Raw genomic sequence first — 18,939 nt, forward strand, 5'->3', positions numbered from 1 at the left:
CTTTTGATACCTTCTGATTTAGTTTCTTTGATTTTGTGTGATTGCTTACACTGTGTATGTTCAGTGAGCTGCAAGTTGTGCCTAATATCCTGCTATCTTACACTTGTCTAAATGGTGGAATTGCCTCATAAACACGTCAGATCTGCAAAAGTTCCATTATAGAAGCTAGACGAGTGTGGCTTAGTGGTAGAGTGTTTGCCTAACATGCATGAGAACCTGGGTTTGATTCTCTAGCACTGCAAAAAAATTTTCTCCCTCTGATTAATTTTTCACTGGTAGCATAAGTAAATCACCCAACATTTAGTACAATAAGTTCACAAGCAGGCCTGAGATGGAAACCCATCCCTGTTGTGACTGTGATGATTAAGCTGTGACCCACACACAGATGATTGTATTATTTCTACTATATAGCCCCTAAATATGAGTCAAGTGGTTTATATTTTGCCCAACTCAATAAAGAAACAATTTGCCTGGTGTTATGGCACATGCCTATAATCCATCTAACCAGAGGCTAAGGCAGGAGGGATGAAAGTTCAACGTCACCCTGGGCAGTTTAGCAAGACCCCGCCTCAAGGGGAGAAAAATTCTTATTTTTTAGGCCTAATCCTAACTTGCTTTCATTATGTGCTTAGACTGTATTTGAATGTTTTATTTGCCTTCTAATGCCTAGCATATCCAAAAAAGAGAGGGGTAGCTACTTGGGGTTCAGATGACCCAGCCTGGTTTGGGCATAACTGGAATGTACAGCCAGTCTTTACTGTGTACTAAAGTGCCTCGCCTGTGAGTTACACTTACCAGGGCACATACTAGCAGGCATTTTTTTTATACTTATAATCCCAGTGCCTGGCACATCAGTACAGAATTAAGTTGTTTTTCTTGTATTTGGTTTTGGTATTGAGTTAAAAATTTTGTATCTGAGTAGTTGGCAAAACAAGAGAAAGAGAAAAACTTGAGATAATTAATACTTCTCTAGTAAAGGTGATTTTCAGTATTTGTTAAGCTACTAAAGTTTTTCCCCTTCTATAATGTATTTACTAATAATGTTATATTATTAAAATGTATTAATGTAGTGAATTAGTTAATTCTTTTTAAAATCCTGTTTGTGATCTCTTGAAAGTTAATGTCTTTTGTAATTAATAAGAAATGATTAAAACCATAGATATTAATCATTAATATTTTAATGGTCTTCTCTGCAGGCACTGAACTTACCTTCAATTACAACTTAGAATGTCTTGGGAACGGAAAGACTGTTTGCAAATGTGGAGCCCCAAACTGCAGTGGCTTCTTGGGTGTCAGACCAAAGGTACCACCTCCAGATTAAGTTACTTCAATTCTCTGGTATAACTGTCTCTCTTTCTTGGTAAAGATACCAAAGAATCTGTAGTGGAATTTTAAGATTATATTACAAAACAGTAGAATAGGTAACAGTAGTAGACTTAACCTTGCCATTTTAACTAAGTATAAAAACATTATTGTGCTGTATGCAGATGATGCAACCTATAAGCCCAGCTGCTCAGTAGGCTGAGGCAGGAGGATCAAGAGTTCAAAGCCTGCCTCAGCAAAAACGAGGCATAAAGCAATTCAGTGAGACCCTGTCTCTAAATAAAATACAAAATAGGGTTGGGGTATGGCTCAGTGGTTGAGTGCCCCTGAGTTCAACCCCCGCACCCAGTCCCATCCTTAAAAAAAAAACATTCTTTTGTGTCTCACTTCCTGGTTTTTTTTTTAACTAAATTACCATTCTCTAACCATTAAGGATTATTTAAAAGTCTGTATCCTGCTTTTCTTAAATACTATTTTCAAATTTTCCTTTTTGTTACATAGTCTTCTTAATGATCATTTATAGTCATTAATTTTTTATATAATGGACTGATCATAATAGGTAAACATGTGGATGTGTCAGGATTTCTCTATCCTAAGTAACAATGTAGTGAAAATGATGTTTAATTTTGATGCAAAGCTGACTATATGGTTACTCCAATTGGGTAATTCCCAGTATGTATTTTCTTGTTCTTATAAAGAAACCCATTATTAGGATGAAAAAATGTATATTAGCATAGAAAACAATAAGGATGTAAATCATTTTGATCAATTACAGGAGAAGGAAGATCCATGAAGTTCTTTTTTTTTTTAATATTTATTATTTAGTTGGACACAATATCTTTATTTATTTATTTTTATGTGGTGCTGAGGATCAAACCCAGGGCCTCACATGTGCTAGGCGAGCACTCTACTGCTGAGCCACAACCCCAGCCCCAAATATTCTGTCTTATTAAATAAGGAAAATCATCTCTATATTGTATTGGGTTTTATTTTGGGTTTTGGTTAATTTGTTCCTTAGATAGTACTGTTTTTAAAATGTCAGCTGGTTTGTGTCCCATAAATTAAGATAGTAATTCATTTTATTTCACAGTAAATAGTATCAAGTTTCTATATTCTCAAGGTCTCTGTAAGAGAGCATTTCAGTTGTAAACCAGTGAGAGACATGCCAGAGCACAAGATGAGAAATGGGAATCACTGTGGGCTATTAATACATAGAATAGAGTGGACCTTGATTAAGCCTTGTTGATTGGTCCTGTATGTTTCTAGGCTAAGATGAATTATGTGATGACAGCCCTGGGGTTTGGACTCCAGGGAACAAACAGAAAAACTGCTAGTTGTTGGGGAGTTGTAGGCATTAACCCAATTTGACTTAAAGATGCAAACCTTGATGAGGGCAAAGATCATAATTAGTTTTCTGTGCCTTCTTAACATAATGTTCAGTGATTTGTTAAATAAGTTTAGCAATGTATATGAACTCACAGAAGTCTTTAGCTTTGAAATTAGACAAACAGAATTGACACATAAGGCTGGGGCCTTATGTGTTAACAAAAAGAAGCACATTTTTCTCTTATTTCATTCAAGTGAAAAGAGTTGGTGATAACAAAAGTAGAAATTAATACTACCCAATATCTCGTATCTGATGTGCCAGTTGCCTTTCCTGCATTTCTCTAATCTTTGCAACAGTTTTTGAGAACCATCTTCCCAGAGTAGAGACTGAGGCTCAGAGTATATAGTTAACTTATTCAAGATGATATAACCAAGTTATTGACAGAATGCTGATTGTTCATTCTCTGACCTCTAGAATCAACCTATTGCTACAGAAGAAAAATCAAAGAAATTCAAGAAGAAGCAACAGGGGAAGCGCAGGAGCCAGGGTGAAATCACTAAGGAACGAGAAGATGAATGTTTCAGCTGTGGGGATGCTGGTCAGCTCGTCTCCTGCAAGAAACCAGGCTGCCCAAAAGTTTACCATGCAGACTGTCTTAATCTGACCAAGAGACCAGCAGGTTGGTACAAGAGTCCATTTGTAGTTCTGTTTGTTCTTTGCCAGAATTCTCAGAGTTTGATGCCAGTTACTTTAATGTACAACAAAATGCCATTTGGTTTGTTTGTGTAAAGTGCTGAGGGTTGTGGTCCTTGTTCTCATTCTGGAAATATGTGACAACAAAGTCTTAGAATCCTAGGCTATAGAGAAGGGAGCAGAATGTGGCTATGGGTCAAATACTTTACTTCCATTTACAGTTGGTTTTCTTCTCATAATGAGCATGATGAAACACATTTACATTTGGTGAGATGACATGTTTCAAACAATTGCAGGCGGGCTGGGAGTATGGTTCAATAGAAGAGCTCTTTCCTAGCACATACAAGCCCCTGATTTGATCCCCAGCACCAACAAAGAAAAGAAAGTTAGGGATGAAGGAGCTGAGTGGAAAGGCAGGTTTTCTGACTTCAAAGCCACTAAGTCATATAATCTTTCCAGAAAAAGAAAGATTGAGACAAAGTAGAGCCTTTGTTGTTCCACTCAATAAGATGACATGACATGACATCCTTTTAGCCAGTCCATGCCCCACTCACCCTTACTAGGGTCCTTCTTCCTTATGAAAAAGACTTTTTCCTTGAAAAAAATTTTGATTAACAGTTAACGTGATAAAGCTGCTCAGGCAAATGCCTTGCCCAGGAATTTATGGTTGGAGAAGTTAATAACCTTTGGGCAGTGATTTGGTGTTTGAGAATTTAAGGGATTTAGACATGTTGACTATTTTAAAGGTCCAAAGAGAGAGACCAGTAGAGAGCTATTCTATGGTGAGGCAGTTATACATGACTATTGGCTTGCTTCCAAGAAGTACGAGAAAATTAGAGAACTTTGGGGTGGAAGGGAGAGGAGCAAATTCCTAAATTGGCTTTCCTTTAATATATATTTGCCAGGGGTAATAATAGAAACTGAGGTAGTATGCGGGCAAGGCCCTAGCATTGACCTATTAGTGTTAGTACATGGAAATGGGGAATTGTTTCAGAGTCAGTTACTCAGGGTGGTAACAGCACAGGCTGTGATAGAACTGATTTTGCCTGTGTGCTTACAGTGAAGTCTAGTAGCACAGTTTATTTGTGGGCTGGAACACTGTCCATAGTCAAGTCTCTCAGGTTTCATGAAATGGGGATAAGTATAGATGGAAGCTCAGGTTAGCTTTGAATCTTTTCTACTTGCCATTCAGACAACACAGACCTAAGTTTTTGTGTTAGTTTCAAGACTTAGATTTAACAAAGGTAAGTGTACTTCCATTTTTTTTTTTTTTTTTAAACATCTGTATATCTTTTTCCTATTTCTGTTAAATAAGCAGGAGTATAAATAGCTGTGATGTTCCTCTTGGAGTTGAATATTTTTAAGCTATTTAGACAAGTGGATTTTGCAAAACTATGAAAGTAATATCTAAACACAATGTCTAAGAAGAGCTTTGGGGTTTGGTTTTTTTATTTTTTCTTTTTCTCCTTGTTGGAAATAGTCATAGAGATATGGATTTACTCCTGCTTGTATTTAGTTGCTGCTTAGTTGCTCAACCTTGATACATTGCTGTTATTTTATGTATTGTTTTGTGCAGAAGAGGAAGCTGAAATTCTGGGGAAGGAGTGATGGCAGGTGAGTGGCATGAATTCCCTGAAGAGCTGGCAGTTTGAAGGAGGCTTTGCAGTCACTCCTGTGTACCAGTCCCGGGGCCACAGCCCATCTCACATGCATCTCTTTTCCCTAAGTTTTTGTTCACTCCTGTGTTTTCAGGGAAGTGGGAGTGCCCTTGGCACCAATGTGACGTCTGTGGGAAAGAAGCAGCCTCCTTCTGTGAGATGTGCCCCAGCTCTTTTTGCAAGCAGCATCGGGAAGGGATGCTCTTCATTTCCAAACTTGATGGGCGTCTGTCTTGTACTGAACATGACCCCTGTGGGCCCAACCCTCTGGAACCTGGGGAGATCCGTGAGTATGTGCCTCCCCCAGTGCCAATGCCTCCAAGCCCCAGCTCACGCCTGGCAGAGCAATCATCAGAAATGGCTGCTCAGGGGCCCAAGATGTCAGATAAGCCACCTGCTGATGCCCATCAGACGCTGCCACTCTCCAAAAAAGCTTTGGCAGGGACTTGTCAGAGGCCAGTGCTATCTGAAAGACCTCTGGAGAGAACTGACTCCAGCTCCCAGCTTTTAGATAGGGTCAGAGACCTTGCTGGATCAGGGACCAAATCCCAGTCCTTGGTATCCAGCCAGAGACCACTGGACAGACCACCAGCAATGGAAGGACCAAGACCTCTGCTATCTGACAAACCCTCTCCAGTGACCAGCCCAAGCTCCTCACCCTCAGTCAGGTCCCAACCACTGGAAAGACCTCTGGGGACAGCTGACCCAAGGCTGGATAAATCCATAGGTGCTGCCAGCCCAAGGCCCCATTCACTGGAGAAAGCCCCAGCCCCAACTGGCCTAAGACTTCCACCGACAGACAGACTGCTAGTCACCAGTAGTCCTAAACCCCCAACTTTCGACAGGCCCCCAGACAAATCCCATGCCTCTTTGTCCCAGAGACTTCCACCTCCTGAGAAAGTACTATCAGCTGTGGTGCAGACCCTGGTAGCTAAAGAAAAAGCACTGAGGCCTGTGGACCAGAATACTCAGTCAAAAAACAGAGCTGCTTTAGTGATGGATCTCATAGACTTAACTCCTCGCCAGAAGGAGCGGGCTACTTCTCCTCATGAGATCACACCACAGGCTGAGGAGAAGGTGCCTGCGTTGGAGTCCAGCTCATGGTCTGCCAGCAAAGGTCTGGGGCATATGCCTCGAGCTCTGGATAAAGGCAGTGTGTCAGATCCTCTTCTCCAACCATCTGGGAAAACAGCACTCCCTTCAGAGCACCCCTGGCAAGCTGTTAAATCACTCACCCAGGCCAGACTTCTTTCTCAGCCTCCTGCCAAGGCTTTTTTATATGAGCCAGTAACTCAGGCCTCAGGAAGAGTTCCTGTAGGGGCTGAGCAGACCCCAGGGCCTCCCAGTCAAGCACCAGGCCTGGTGAAGCAGATGGCCGGAGGTCAGCAACTACCTGGATTTGCTGCCAAGAGTGGGCAGTCCTTCAGGTCTCTTGGGAAGGCCCCATCCTCCCTCACCACTGAAGAGAAGAAGTTGGCATCCACAGAACAGAGTCCTTGGTCCCTGGGAAAAACTTCATCAGGGGCAGGGCTCTGGCCCATAGTGGCTGGACAGACGTTGGCGCAGTCTTGCTGGTCTGCTGGAAGCACACAGACATTGGCACAGACTTGCTGGTCCCTTGGAAGAGGGCAAGACCCCAAACCAGAGCAAAATACACTTCCAGCTCTTAATCAGGCTCCTTCCAATCACAAGTGTGCAGAGTCAGAACAGAAATAATACCAGTAAATGTTATATGACCTTACAAGCTGCCCCCAGGGTACCATTTGGAGAGGGGAATCTTTGTTTCTTCTTTTTGCCCCTTGAAAAACAGACCTACCCAACACTTTTCCACTGTTATTCTTTCCTTATATCCCAACACTCAGAACTCTTGTGACATTAGCCAGGGGGGCTTATGGTTGTGTGAACCATGTATGGAAATCCAGTTGGCTCCAGCCAAGGAGACAGACAGACTTGAATCTCTTGCCCCCAACTTTTACACATGGTCAACTTAAAATAAAAAGTCCACTTTGGAGTCAAGCATGGAATTCAATTCCGCTGGTCAAGTTGGAAAGTTTAATGGGCTCTTGGAGCTATTCCCCAGCCCAACAGAGCTCTGTGAAAGATACCCTTAGAACCCGTGGGAGGAACTGATGTTCATTCAAATCAGTGGCCACTCCCTGAGCATTCATATGTGCTAGGCCAGGGCTAGTCACTGATGAGTGATACAGAGATACATAAGACTTGATCCATGAGAGCCTAACTTGTCTGCCTGGGTTTCCAGGCTGCTTTCAAGAACTTTTGACCAGGAAACAGTAGGAAATACTGAGGGGCCCTGGGTTTCCATGCTCCTTTTGAAATGTTCTTTGTGGCTATGGTGAGCAAGTATCTCCTGGTTGGGACATGCATGCATGTATGTTCAAAGCTCTCCTCTATAGGCAGAAGGGTACTGTATCAAGGCCAAAGAGGACTGTTGGCTGGCACATCTATGCTGCTTCTGTCTACATTGTGCAAAGTCTGAAGACTTGTACTTGGAGCAGCAGCTAGCTAGTAGAGGGAGCTTGACTATGAGAATGTAGCTTTCCAGCAGTGGAATTAGGCAATTGGCAAGCTTACCTTTCTTTCTACCAGTTTTTCTCTTTTTACATAAACCCACCCTATTCCCATTTCCTCAAACACTCAGGTGCTTTCAGATTTCAGTCTCGGGCAGTGGACATAGGGAATTTCTGGCAAGCTCTTGTCTAGACATACCAGCTTTAGGAAGGGTGCCAGATGCTGATGGAAAATTATTTCTCCCCTGGTCCTTTGCCCACCTAACTGAATTGAGGGAGCTAGTTCTTCACCTCCCTGAGAATTGCTGTGTTCTCTATTGAGATCACCTGCCTGCTGACTTAGCTCAAGGCAAGCCAGAATCCTTCCCTAAGACTGGAGAGATGTGTTGTGTGGAGCAATGTCCAGTCTAAGAGATGACTCCTCATAACTGCTGATTATCTGTTACTGCTGCCCTGAGCTGGGGCCCAAGGGCTGGGAAATCTGTTGGTGCTACCCTGCCCTATCATTCACCCAGCTCACTGACTGCCAACAGGAAATGCTGTTTGGCTAGTTTCCTCCCAATCACCCACCCCACCTTAGTCCCTAGACCAAACATGTTTACCTCTCTGCTTTGCCAACTCAGCCAGCAGCTTTAGCCAACAGGCCATCTTCTGGCCCAAATGTCTCCCAGCCTTTCTGTCTCAGTTAATGACTTTTACACTCTGAACAGGATTCTGTATTTTGTCCCAGTTTCCTTCTCCTAAGTTCTTACTGAATTCCCATCACTTCCAAGGGGAAGGAATAATAGTTATAGAAGCATTTGCGCTTTATATAAAGATTGAGAATAGAATCTACTTTTATTTCCCAAAGTCTGTCTCTGGGATTGAGACACTTGAACTCAGGCAGAGGGATGCGGCCGGGCAGGGCTGTCCCAAATTTAGGGGCCTATCCCTGCACTTCACTGAGACCTCAGAATCTCCTCTGAATTCCACCTGCCTAGTTCTCCCCTTTCATCCTCTCTTCCCACATCATCAAAGAGGAAAATCTTTGTTCAAAAGGAAGAGAAAACATAAAGCATATTATTATTTTCTTTTAAATAATTTTAAACCATGAAAAAGATATTTTTAACAAAATTCACCCAGAACATTACAGTTCACTATATTAAGTATTTATCATGTGTGAGAATAATAAATATATAACTGCAGCTAGTAGGCCCCTTTCCTAATCTCTTAGATTGTGTGAATAGGTTTGCTTGGTGCCAGTCCTGTGCCTGTTGCTCTCCTGTCATCTGTAGTTGTGATCAGAAAAAGATATCTGCACTGCACTGTCAAAAAAAAAAAAATCCTTTCACTATGTTATGTGTTCAATTACCGTAGCTCTTTGTTTCATGAAATAAACTGTGAATTTGGGCGGGTGGGGGGCGTGCAGGCTATGTAAAAAATTTAAGTGGAGAAGTTTGATCCCAAACTAGCTTCTCTGAAGTAGGCTTTGGTAGGTAATTGACTGACAGCTGTCTAGAAATGTCTCACAGGACAGGAGGAAGTGAGAGATAAGGGGCTGTGCCACTTTTGGCTACTTTCTGGTTTTGTTTTGGTTCTTTCCATTCTCCACCATTCACTGGAGGCTTGGTTCTAGAGCTGCCTGGGAAAACAACTTGAGCTATGCACTTGGTTGGAGGGGACAGTTCTTAATGGATGGATAGTCAGGCCTTTGCCCAGGGCTACTGAAAAGACTAAGGTTGTTGAATGGAAACTAGAAATTTGAGCCTTTGGGCCCACTGATAATGTATGTGATAGTGGAGAGTTGAAATCATGGAAGCACTCACTATCCAATAGAAGCAGAGTCAACAAAACTGGTAGAAAATGACTCATTATGAAGGTGGGGAAAGGATGACCCTACACCCATTTTTGGCTTCAGGAAAAGTCTGCAATGAGACCTTTCTTCAAGGGAGTTTGAATTGGCAGTTAAAAGGAACTCTTTTATCTTAGAAACGTATGATCCTTGTGCAGGATGGTATTTTGGTGTTTGTTATTTGGCTAAGTGCTTGGAAACTAGGAGCTCAAGAGAGTCTACCTGTGAGTAAGCTCCCCAGCCAGGAAGTATTTTCAAGGGGCAAGCCAAAGGTGGAAATGCTCCATAGGTAGCTAGAAAACTAATACCTCTCCTAGCCCTGTTAAGTCAGGAAAAAAAAAAAAATATGGAAACTGTTAAAATTTGCATTCAAAGCCTCATTTGCTCCGAATGTAGGAGCCAACCCCCCTTCTAAAAGGAAATAGCTATTATTGCTACAAAAGCATCCATATTTTTAGAAATATGCTTTCCTCTAAAGTTATTGAGTTCAACATTAACTTAAATCACTGTGTCAATCCTCTGCTAAACCAAATCCACATTTCTGACATTAATGATAAGATTTTATTCTTCACATCCTCCACCCCACACTATCGTCAGGGCATGAAGTGTAGTAGCAACCCTCCCTGGCTGGGCACTGTCTGCTCACTGGAGCTGGACTCCTGGTTGTATTCTAACATTGCCTGGTGAAAGCAAAGGGCAGAAAGGAGGTCTGGTCCTGGCAGCTTCTCTCTGAAAAGCAATCGGAAAAACACTAAACTTGATGGGTTTTACCCATAGCTCCTATAAAAGCGGGTTTTCTCTTAAGGCTTTTGTTGGGATATTGTCATCCTTATGGGATTTGTCATCAGGTCAGGGGGCCCAGTGTCCTAACTTCTGAGATCACAGTAGGAAAGGAGCTGCCTCAAGCACTTTTCCTGTTGAGTAACATTTGAGCTGTTTGTGTGTGTTAGACATTCCAGGTCATTTAGAGCTAGGTAGCTGCTACAGGAGCTTTGGCTGTAGCCAGTTCACTCTCAGCTGACTTCCTAGGCCAGTGCAGCAGGGCCAGAGATTGCTGTAGTGTAAATTGAAGTATGAATAGATAAATGCTTTGTACACAAAAATGTAATGATGGTGCTAATTTCATGGTATAAATAGGCACTGCCAAGGGTTGAAGAACTGGTAACTTGAGAAATCCAAACAGGTTCCTGTTTGAAAGAAAGAGATTTCACATAGCAAGATTTCTTGGAGGCCCTGTGAGGGGTGGGGAGAAGGCAGTGTCTCATTAAAGCCTGCACCCAGCCCTGGAGTGGTCCAGCACAATCCAGAGGTGGAAGAGATCCTGTATCCAGATGAAGGTGGCCATTGAGTTTCTCAGGGCTGGGGTCACCTTGTCTGTAGCCTCCGTCCACACTGCCTGGAACACGTTGGTAGAGAGCTCTGGGTGTGGGGTCTCCCTCCATTACCTTCTGCCCCTCTACCTCTTCTACTCTTATGGGAACACCTCTATTGCTTATGAAGATTAAGGGTATTATTTCTTAAGGAAGTGGAAAGAGTTTATTTTAATTAGAAATCCACAACCTCAGAAGAAATGTTTCCTATCAACATAAGCCAAGCAACACATGTTAAACTCTTCTGTGCTCCTTTCCCTAGGGCTACCTTCCCAGGAGTTTCAGAACATTGGGCTACTGAGGGGCTCTAGGGATAGCACTTGGGATTTCAGCACAGCCTCATGGACAGGGGCAAAAACAGGGAGCAGAATAAGAGTCCTGGTGTGTTAGGTTTCCATGTCGGGCAGAACAAGCAGTCTGAAGGACGAGGTGGTGCTGCCTGTGTGTGCATGTAGGTGAATGTGGAAGGTGGGTGAATGCAGCACACAGAAGCTCATGGAAGAGCAGCTTTCTAGGTCTTGGCAAAGAAACAAGCTGACAAGAGATCTTTATATTTTTAAGAAGAGGGGGCAGGGGGTTCAGCCAAGGTCCATCTCTCTTTTCCCCATTCCCCCACAGATTGTCAGCTGGAAGTGAACTCCTAGTGAAAAAGAGGGGAGCCCTGTGCTAGGAGTCCCCATAAACATGTACTGTAATTCTTTGTATATAGAAAAAAAAATTACTGTAAAGTAAAGTTTAACTTTACTCTTATGGCCCTTGCCCTGTGTTTTATTTTATTGTCCGTGGGGAGACACAGCCTGACAAAGGATTGGTTTTGGGTGAGAGCAGGAGCCAATCCCAGAGATAGTTCCCTGGTGGGAGGGGGCATGGCAGAAGGGAGCTCTTCCTCCTGGCACTTCATGTGAGTGGTCTGGATTTCCTCCCAGGTGCCACTGCTTGACTAAGCATCTTTCCCTTTTGTTGGGAGTGTCTGGTATCAGTTTCAGTCCCCTCAACAGGAAGTCTCCGTCACTCAAGAAGGAAGGGTATTTTGAGGAATTGGTTTTAAAAAGAGAAGTGAAACTAAAGCACTTTCTTGAGTATGAGTTTGAGCATGTTAATTATAAACTCTTCAGAGACAGGTATTGGGCACTGCAAGGTCTCAGCCAAGGCCTAAAGGCAGGAAAGCAAGGGCAAAGAGTGAGCTGGAAGGCAAAGCCCCTCCAATACCATAACAGGCCACAGTACACACCTCCTGTTTGAACAGGAAGTGTCGGCCCTGTTTACACTAATACTTGACACTTCAGAAATATTTGGACCTCCAAAACCCAATACTTTGGGGAACCTTTGGGAGTTTGCCTCTCCTTCCCTAGCCCTAAATTCCCTGTTCTTCCAATAAAACCTTCAGGGAAAGAATTGGGAAACATTCAGTACTAGAATACTCCTCACTTAGGATTGTCACAATGTTGAGGTAGCAGTCATTTCGTTTTACAGATGAAAAACTCAAACTGAAGAATAAAGTTGCTTTTCTGCACTAGCAGCTGAATTGGATCTGAATCTGGATCCATAAAACCTCTCTGTCTTTCAGACCATTATTTTTCCTACCAGTAAATCACACTGTAGGGTGTCATTGGGAAACCCAGGATCTGAGTCATAGGTCTAACCCACACACCCAGATGTGACAGATGCAGCAGAGGTAGCCTCTATCTTGAGGTAAGAGTGCCTGACCCTTCTCTCTCTGGACACAACTTAAGTGCTATCTTTGTTCCTCTTGGCACCCAGAAAGAACTGTGAGCTCTGCATGACCCATCCCCTGCCTCTAACCTTGTTTGCCCCAACAAAAGGAAAGAGCTGGGGACACAGCTTATTGGTAGAGCCTTTGCCTACCATGCACAAAGCCCTTAGTTCAGTCCCCAGTCCAAAAGGGGGTAAAGGGAGCTCCAATAGCTCAGTGAAAACCCTGGGCAAAAGTTACTTGGTTTCTCAAGGAAAATAAGAATTTGGAGGAGCCTTAACAGGAAGTGAGGCTAGCCAGGTGGCACCAGAAGGAACTAGGTGTCTTGACACCCAGTCCACACAGCAGGGAAAAGGGCTGAGTGTGATTCACAGTGCATTGATTTTATTTACAGATCAGTAGCCACTTAAAATATATCTTTAGACACAAGTGCTGTCCAGGGCAGAAGTCTGGGATCCAAATCAGCCCTTAGCCCTCTTATGCCCACAGTCAGCCCATTGCTGCCTCCATTCCAAGGGCCAGCACAGGCAGGTGCCACCTCTGCTGCCGTGGGGACCAAGGGTAGCTAAGACATTGGACCACCCAAGCCCTTACAAGAGCTGGGTCTAGGGCCTCTAGGGAATTCCTTTTATTCCCCCAGGCCAGGTGAGTGGTGACTCAATGATGACAACAGCTGTAGAAGTAGGGATTTGCCTTCTGGCCCAGATCCACGCCCTTGTCCTCTGCCAAAGAGAGAGGTGGCATTTCAGCACCATTCTGGTGGGGGGATCCGGCAACTCAAGAAGAGGGATAGAGGCCTAGAGGAAGGCTCCATAAAGGCTGGGAAAGCACACACCTGTCATCACCTGGAAGGCTGCCACACTGACGTAATCCTCTGCCACTTTCTGGAAGAGCTCGTCTGGCAGGAAAATGATGATTGGTGAGGACCTGATGCCAGCATCCCTGGGATCTCCCAGTGACCCAGCCCTCTGGGTTCTATCCTGCTTCCTCTGGTAAACCATCCTATTCTTCTTGAGGCCCCAGGACAGCACTCACCCACACTCTGACCTGTCTTGCTGGATGTTTCAAAGAGCTGGGCTTTGATATCTGCAAAGAGAAGTGACTTAAGGGTTCGCACCTGAGAATTAGGTCAACATAAACAAGGAGAAGGCTAGCAAGCAGTTCATGGTGTCTCCTAGATTCCACGGGTTCGAGGAAGACAAAAAGCCCTCCTACTGCACCTTGCCAAGGCAGACAAGGTCCCTGTTCCCTATAACCCACAAAAACAGCCCCCCACCCCCACCCCGACCCCAAGGGCTGAGGAGCAGCTACTGTCTGCATAGTCCTGGACATCATGGAAGTCCACACGGCGGCGGCGCCGGTCTTCCTCCAGCAGGTCACTCTTGGTGCCACACAGGTAGATTTGACAGCCCTGGAGCAGAAGACAAAACCAGGATCACTCCCACAAAGAGTCTCAGCCCCTGGTCTTTTGGTGTGGTCTGGCCACATACCTCCTCTAGGCTGCGCAGCTCTTTCACCCAGAACTTTGCTCTTTCAAAACTGCTGCTGTCAGTGAGGTCTTGGTATGGAGCATGCAGGAAACACAAGCACGGATCAAGGGCTGTTCTGAGGCCAGCCTGTCATCCAACCCTTGCATAAAGAAGAGCCCAGAACCCCCATACCGTAGCAAACGATGGCAGCCTTAGCCCCGCGATAGTAGATTCTGCTCATGGCCTCATAGCGCTCAGAGCCTGCTGTGTCCTGAAAGGCAGAGGAAGGCCCAGCCCTGGCCGGAGTTACTTAACTGGGCTACTTCCCAAGATTGAAAACTAAGCCTGTGTCCTCCAGATCCCCATTTTCTAGGTGAGGAAATTGGGGTCTGGAGAAAAGAAATGGCCTCTACGAGGCCTCCAGCTAGCCAGTGATAGATCAGGACCCAGGCCGCCTTAGTAGTGGTTTTCCCCAATAGCAGATGGCCACAGGACTTACCCAAATACCCAAAGTCACCGTTCGGTCTCCAACCGACATCACTTTGGCCACGAATGCAGCCCCAATAGTCTGCAATTAAGGGGAAGAGATCAGGGCCGCAGGTGCAGGCTGGCTGCCTCCCACTCGTGCCGGGCTGGAAGGGTTGCACTCACGTTCTGATAGGGCCCCACCAGGAAGCGGTCGTGCACGTATCGTTCCACCAAGCTTGTCTTGCCCACGTACTCCTTGCCCAACATCACCACCTTGACGTCCACGCGCTGCCCGCTCATGCTCCCCGGGCAGCCTCACCCACGTAAGGGTCCGCTCCGCCCAGCCTCAGACCCCGACCCCAAGCGCCTCGCACCTCGACAGCGCCCCTGAATGGCCCGGCCAAACCGGCCCCGGGCGCCGAGTGTTCCTCCAAGACACCCCAGGGCCGTGGCGGCCTGGGAGCGCGCGGGCAGCGCCCTCCACGGCGCCGCACGCCGCGGTGCAGCTCGTCGCTCGTCACTCGTCACTCCTTAGCCCTCCCGCTCGCTTGCTCGCTCGCCTGCCCGAGCGGCTTAGGCTGCACTGCTGCCTAGGCTTCGATTCCGCCCAGATTCACAGCCGAACTTGGGGTCTCCCACAACCCTGTTCCAATCCGCAGCACCGCGTCTCCCGCGGGAGGGGGCGGGGTCGCTAGGTCACGTGGCACGGACCGGAAGCAGCGAGACTGAGCGGCGGCGCCGGAAGTGGTGCGCGGCTGTACAATCCCTCATGGCGGCAGTAGCAGCGATTTGGGTGCGGCGCAGTGGGCACTGACTTGCGAGCCTGGCGGGCGTGCGCCGAGCCCCGGCCCGGCCTCCGCGTGCCCCCCGGGCTCTGCACCCCTGATGCTGCGCGGGTGCTGAGCCCGCCCCAGCCGGGACGATGGTGAAGTATTTCCTGGGCCAGAGCGTGCTCCGAAGTTCCTGGGACCAAGTGTTCGCTGCCTTCTGGCAGCGGTACCCGAATCCCTATAGGTACGTGAGCCAGGGAAAAGCAGACCTCCTTCTCGCCTTGCTATTTGGAGATCGAAGTGTGGGCAGCCCCTCAGTAATGGGACCAGGAAAGACTAGAGTCTTGACATGAGGGATCTGCGGAACCGTGGCGGTCCTTAGGGTACGGAGGAGACCTTATCGGGGAAGCGGCCAGGCCGCGCCTGCAGATCCTGGAAGGAGGCTGGTCCTGGGTGATGATTTACTTGAGGCTGTAGTCTGAGGTTCTTAAGGTGCTGAGGTTAGGAACAGGCAGCGGCACAGTAGTTGGGAGAGAACTTGGGTTGGAAATCCGGGCATTTGCCAGACCTGAAGCCACCCCCGTTGCAAGGCCCAAGAATTCACCTCAGGGAGGAGGCGGGAGTTGGAATTTGCCCTAGGATAGGTTCAAGGTACTTTTAGTTCTGAATTACAGCACAAATCACTCTGCAAGATTGCAGGAAGATAAGGAGAGAGGCTCCCAACAGGAACCCCAATAGACGGTCTGTTGGGGGGGGGCAGTTTTCTAAGGGTCCCCCTTCACTGACACCTGCAGCAAACATGTCTTAACTGAAGACATAGTACACCGGGAGGTGACCCCTGACCAGAAGCTCCTGTCCCGGAGACTCCTTACCAAGACCAACAGGATGCCCCGCTGGGCAGAGCGACTGTTTCCTGCCAATGTTGCTCACTCGGTGTACATCCTGGAGGACTCTGTTGTGGACCCACAGAATCAGACCATGACCACCTTCACCTGGAACATCAACCATGCCCGGCTGATGGTGAGACTGCTCTTGATCCCCACAAAAGTAGACTGCTCCTCAGGTACATGGCTAGAGTCATGAGAGACTGGGGCATGATTGGGTTACTGTGGAGCAATGGCTACAGGGTACAACCTCAGATTATCTCTTTATTTCAGCTGGTCAGCCTCTCTGGACCTGTCCTTTGACTCGTTCATGGGGGAGGGAAGTGCTCATTTTACAGAGTTGTTGTAGGTACTAAACACAAACATTTATGTAATGTGTGACACACACTCCGATTGGGCCCACAGAAGTGATGCTGGGGGAGGAAGGTAGCAGTTTTCACATAGAAGTCCATTAAGCCCAAAGGTGCCCTGGATGTGCTTCAGCAGTTGACATTCTAAGCCCTTTACCTCGCTTTGACTGGAGACATTCCACATTTATCTCTCATAAAGGGATCTCTGCCTGAGATTTGGGGCAATGGAGTTCCACATACCTCTTTAAAAGCTTGAAAACCGGGGCTGGGACTGTAGCTCAGTGGCAGAGCACTTGCCTAGCATACGGGAGGCACTGGATTCAAGCCTCAGCACCACATAAAAATAAACATAAAATAAAGGCATTCTGTCCATCTACAATTTTTTACAAAAAAATAAAATAAATAAAAGCTTGAAAACCCATAGTTATGGTTAAAGGAACCATTCCACTGCATCTTTTCACATGTGAATACCCTGCAAACTTTCAGAAAATTATTCTTCTCAGCTTACTTTCATGATACCCTTGAGAGGTACATATTACTCATTTATGCCAAGATGAAAGGTTCAGAGAAGGGACGTGTCCTACAGTGTCACAAAGTGAGTGACTACCTTCCTCTGCCCAGTGCAAGTCATCTCACATGACTGCATGAGGGTGCTGCTTGGTAATGACCAAAACAGCAATCCATTCATGAAAAGTGTCATTAAGTATTATTCTAGAAGTAGAAATCCACTTTCTCCTTTCTGTTAATGAAAGCTGTGATGACTATCAGGCATCTATTTGTATTTGGATTGTCAGAAAGCTCAAGAACTGCAGTGGATGGAAATTTGAGTTAAAAACACCACATGTACCTAGATATAAAGGCCCCAAATAGTCCAGGGTCCCAGGATAGAAAGCCCTCTGCTGCTCCCAAGAGACCTCATGCCCTCTAGTGTTTTTAAGGGTCAGGAAAGGGGTTTACTGGGTAAAATGGTGTTGGGGATGCAATAACAGGAAGGAATGGATTTTCATTTCATGGCTTCTTTTTGTGAAAAGAGGCAGGGCTTCAGCTAAGTGTGGTGGCACATGCTTTTAGTTCCAGCTATTCAAGAGGCCAAAGTGGGAGGATCACTGGAGCCCAAGAGTTCAGGGCCAACCTGGGCAATAATATAACAAAGAAGTGGGGGATCAAGACTGTGTGTAGGTTGGTAAAGCAAAAGATGTCCCTGCAATGTGGGTGGCCTACCTTTCCACACAGGTGGTGGAGGAACGATGTGTTTACCGTGTGAACTCTGACAACAGTGGCTGGACCGAAATCCGCCGGGAAGCCTGGGTCTCCTCTAGTTTATTTGGTGTCTCTAGAGCTGTCCAGGTAAGCAATGTTGTGGGGTTTCTAGGGCCTGAGGCTGTTGGCATGGAGGCTGGGCAGAAGTTAGTGGCCAGTTACCAGTCCTTCCCACCTCAATCTTTTGCCAGGAATTTGGTCTCGCCCGGTTCAAAAGCAATGTGACCAAGACTATGAAGGGTTTTGAATACATCTTGGCCAAGTTGCAAGGTGAGAATTCTGGGTGCTGTTGGGGGGAGCTCATCAGGAGAGGCTGGGTCAGATCCTAGCTCAGCCTGACTTTCATAGACCCTGGACCAATCATTACCCTGCTCTGAGCCTGAGACTTAATCTATACCAGGTAGCAAATGTCACCTTTCCAAAGGGGTCAGGCCTCTACTAGGTAACTGGCATGGCTGGGGAATGTAATTAGGTGGGGCCTCTCAGCACCATATGAAGCTAGCCTCCTGCCCTTTATTCTAGGTGAGGCCCCTTCCAAAACACTTGTTGAGACAGCCAAGGAAGCCAAGGAGAAGGCAAAGGAGACAGCACTGGCAGCTACAGAGAAAGCCAAGGACCTTGCCAGCAAGGCTGCCACCAAGCAGCAGCAGCAGCAGCAGCAACAGTTTGTGTAGCCAGGCTGGGCCCCTGCCACTGCCACAGCCCACCAGCCGGCTGTGGGCTCCCTCCGCACCCTTTCATTGTACTTGATTATTAAAAATCAACTTCTAGCCCTCTCTGCTGTCTGGGTGGTGGGTTGGGGTGGGTGTCCTGTTCAGCATCTGCAGTACAGGCACATATCTGAGCCCAGCCTGCTTATTCTCCCATTGGGCAGCTGATGACAGGCACAAAGAGGGGCAGAGGTATGGGGGGGGGGACTTGCTCAAGGTCACAGGCAGTATGCAGGGGGATTGTTGATAAACAATAGACTGTAAGCTCCAAGAGGGCAGGGCTCTTTGTTTTGTTCTGATGTGTCCCAAATACCTGGAAAAATATCTAGCACATAATAGGCACTCAATAAATATATGTTGAATTCAATCAGCCCCAGCTCTGGAGTCAGAAAGCTTTAGTATGGATCTTGACTCCACTGTTTCCTGACTTTGGAACTCAGGCAAGTCACACCACCAGGCCTCAGTCCTACCACCCTAAAAGCCCAGACAGGACAGCCTCCAGGTTGTGAGGATCAAGTACACCACTCAGGATGGTGGTGGCAGCTGCTGATCTTATTTCCTCTTTTCTAGTTGTGGTTGTGACT

At 46.3% G+C, this 18,939-nt stretch overlaps 3 protein-coding genes across 15 annotated transcripts in view; 2 read left to right on the top strand and 1 right to left on the bottom strand.

Moving 5' to 3' along the window:
- Nsd1 (nuclear receptor binding SET domain protein 1) overlaps positions 1–11,480 on the top strand; it is a 142,364-nt gene extending 130,884 nt beyond the window's left edge. For all 11 annotated transcript variants that reach the window (XM_058586628.1, XM_046468030.2, XM_046468034.2 and 8 more), the window contains 3 exons: positions 1,197–1,303; positions 3,125–3,329; positions 5,096–11,480. In XM_058586628.1, coding sequence (XP_058442611.1) covers positions 1,197–1,303; positions 3,125–3,329; positions 5,096–6,717 — 1,934 coding nt within the window. In that variant the 3' untranslated portion in view covers positions 6,718–11,480. The remainder of the gene's footprint in view (positions 1–1,196; positions 1,304–3,124; positions 3,330–5,095) is intronic.
- On the bottom strand, positions 1,246–15,087 carry Rab24 (RAB24, member RAS oncogene family). Of its 3 annotated transcripts, none has more exons than XM_058586630.1 (8): positions 14,565–15,087; positions 14,413–14,481; positions 14,106–14,184; positions 13,935–14,002; positions 13,756–13,855; positions 13,480–13,530; positions 13,280–13,342; positions 1,246–1,378 (listed from the first exon to the last, which is right to left on the bottom strand). In XM_058586630.1, exons 1-8 carry the CDS (start codon positions 14,679–14,681, stop codon positions 1,323–1,325), a joined length of 603 nt encoding a protein of 200 aa, XP_058442613.1. In that variant the 5' UTR covers positions 14,682–15,087; the 3' UTR covers positions 1,246–1,322. The 3 variants fall into 3 exon arrangements, with proteins under 3 accessions (XP_058442613.1, XP_046323996.1, XP_046323995.1); XM_046468040.2 differs by lacking the exon at positions 1,246–1,378 and adding an exon at positions 8,662–10,089; XM_046468039.2 differs by lacking the exon at positions 1,246–1,378 and adding an exon at positions 12,807–13,166 and having other exon boundaries at positions 14,565–15,085.
- A 23-nt stretch (positions 15,088–15,110) lies between these two features.
- Positions 15,111–18,722, top strand: Prelid1 (PRELI domain containing 1). Its single transcript, XM_046468038.2, has 5 exons — positions 15,111–15,395; positions 15,946–16,171; positions 17,619–17,732; positions 17,837–17,915; positions 18,168–18,722. The coding sequence occupies exons 1-5, from the start codon at positions 15,304–15,306 to the stop codon at positions 18,317–18,319; spliced, it is 663 nt and encodes a 220-aa protein (XP_046323994.1). The 5' UTR covers positions 15,111–15,303; the 3' UTR covers positions 18,320–18,722.
- Positions 18,723–18,939: the final 217 nt, after the last annotated feature.

The sequence above is a fragment of the Marmota monax genome, unplaced genomic scaffold (assembly GCF_021218885.2).
Source record: "Marmota monax isolate L192 unplaced genomic scaffold, Marmota_monax_Labrador192_F-V1.1 WCK01_AAM20220418_F8-fsc00196, whole genome shotgun sequence".
NCBI classification, from domain to species: domain Eukaryota; kingdom Metazoa; phylum Chordata; class Mammalia; order Rodentia; family Sciuridae; genus Marmota; species Marmota monax.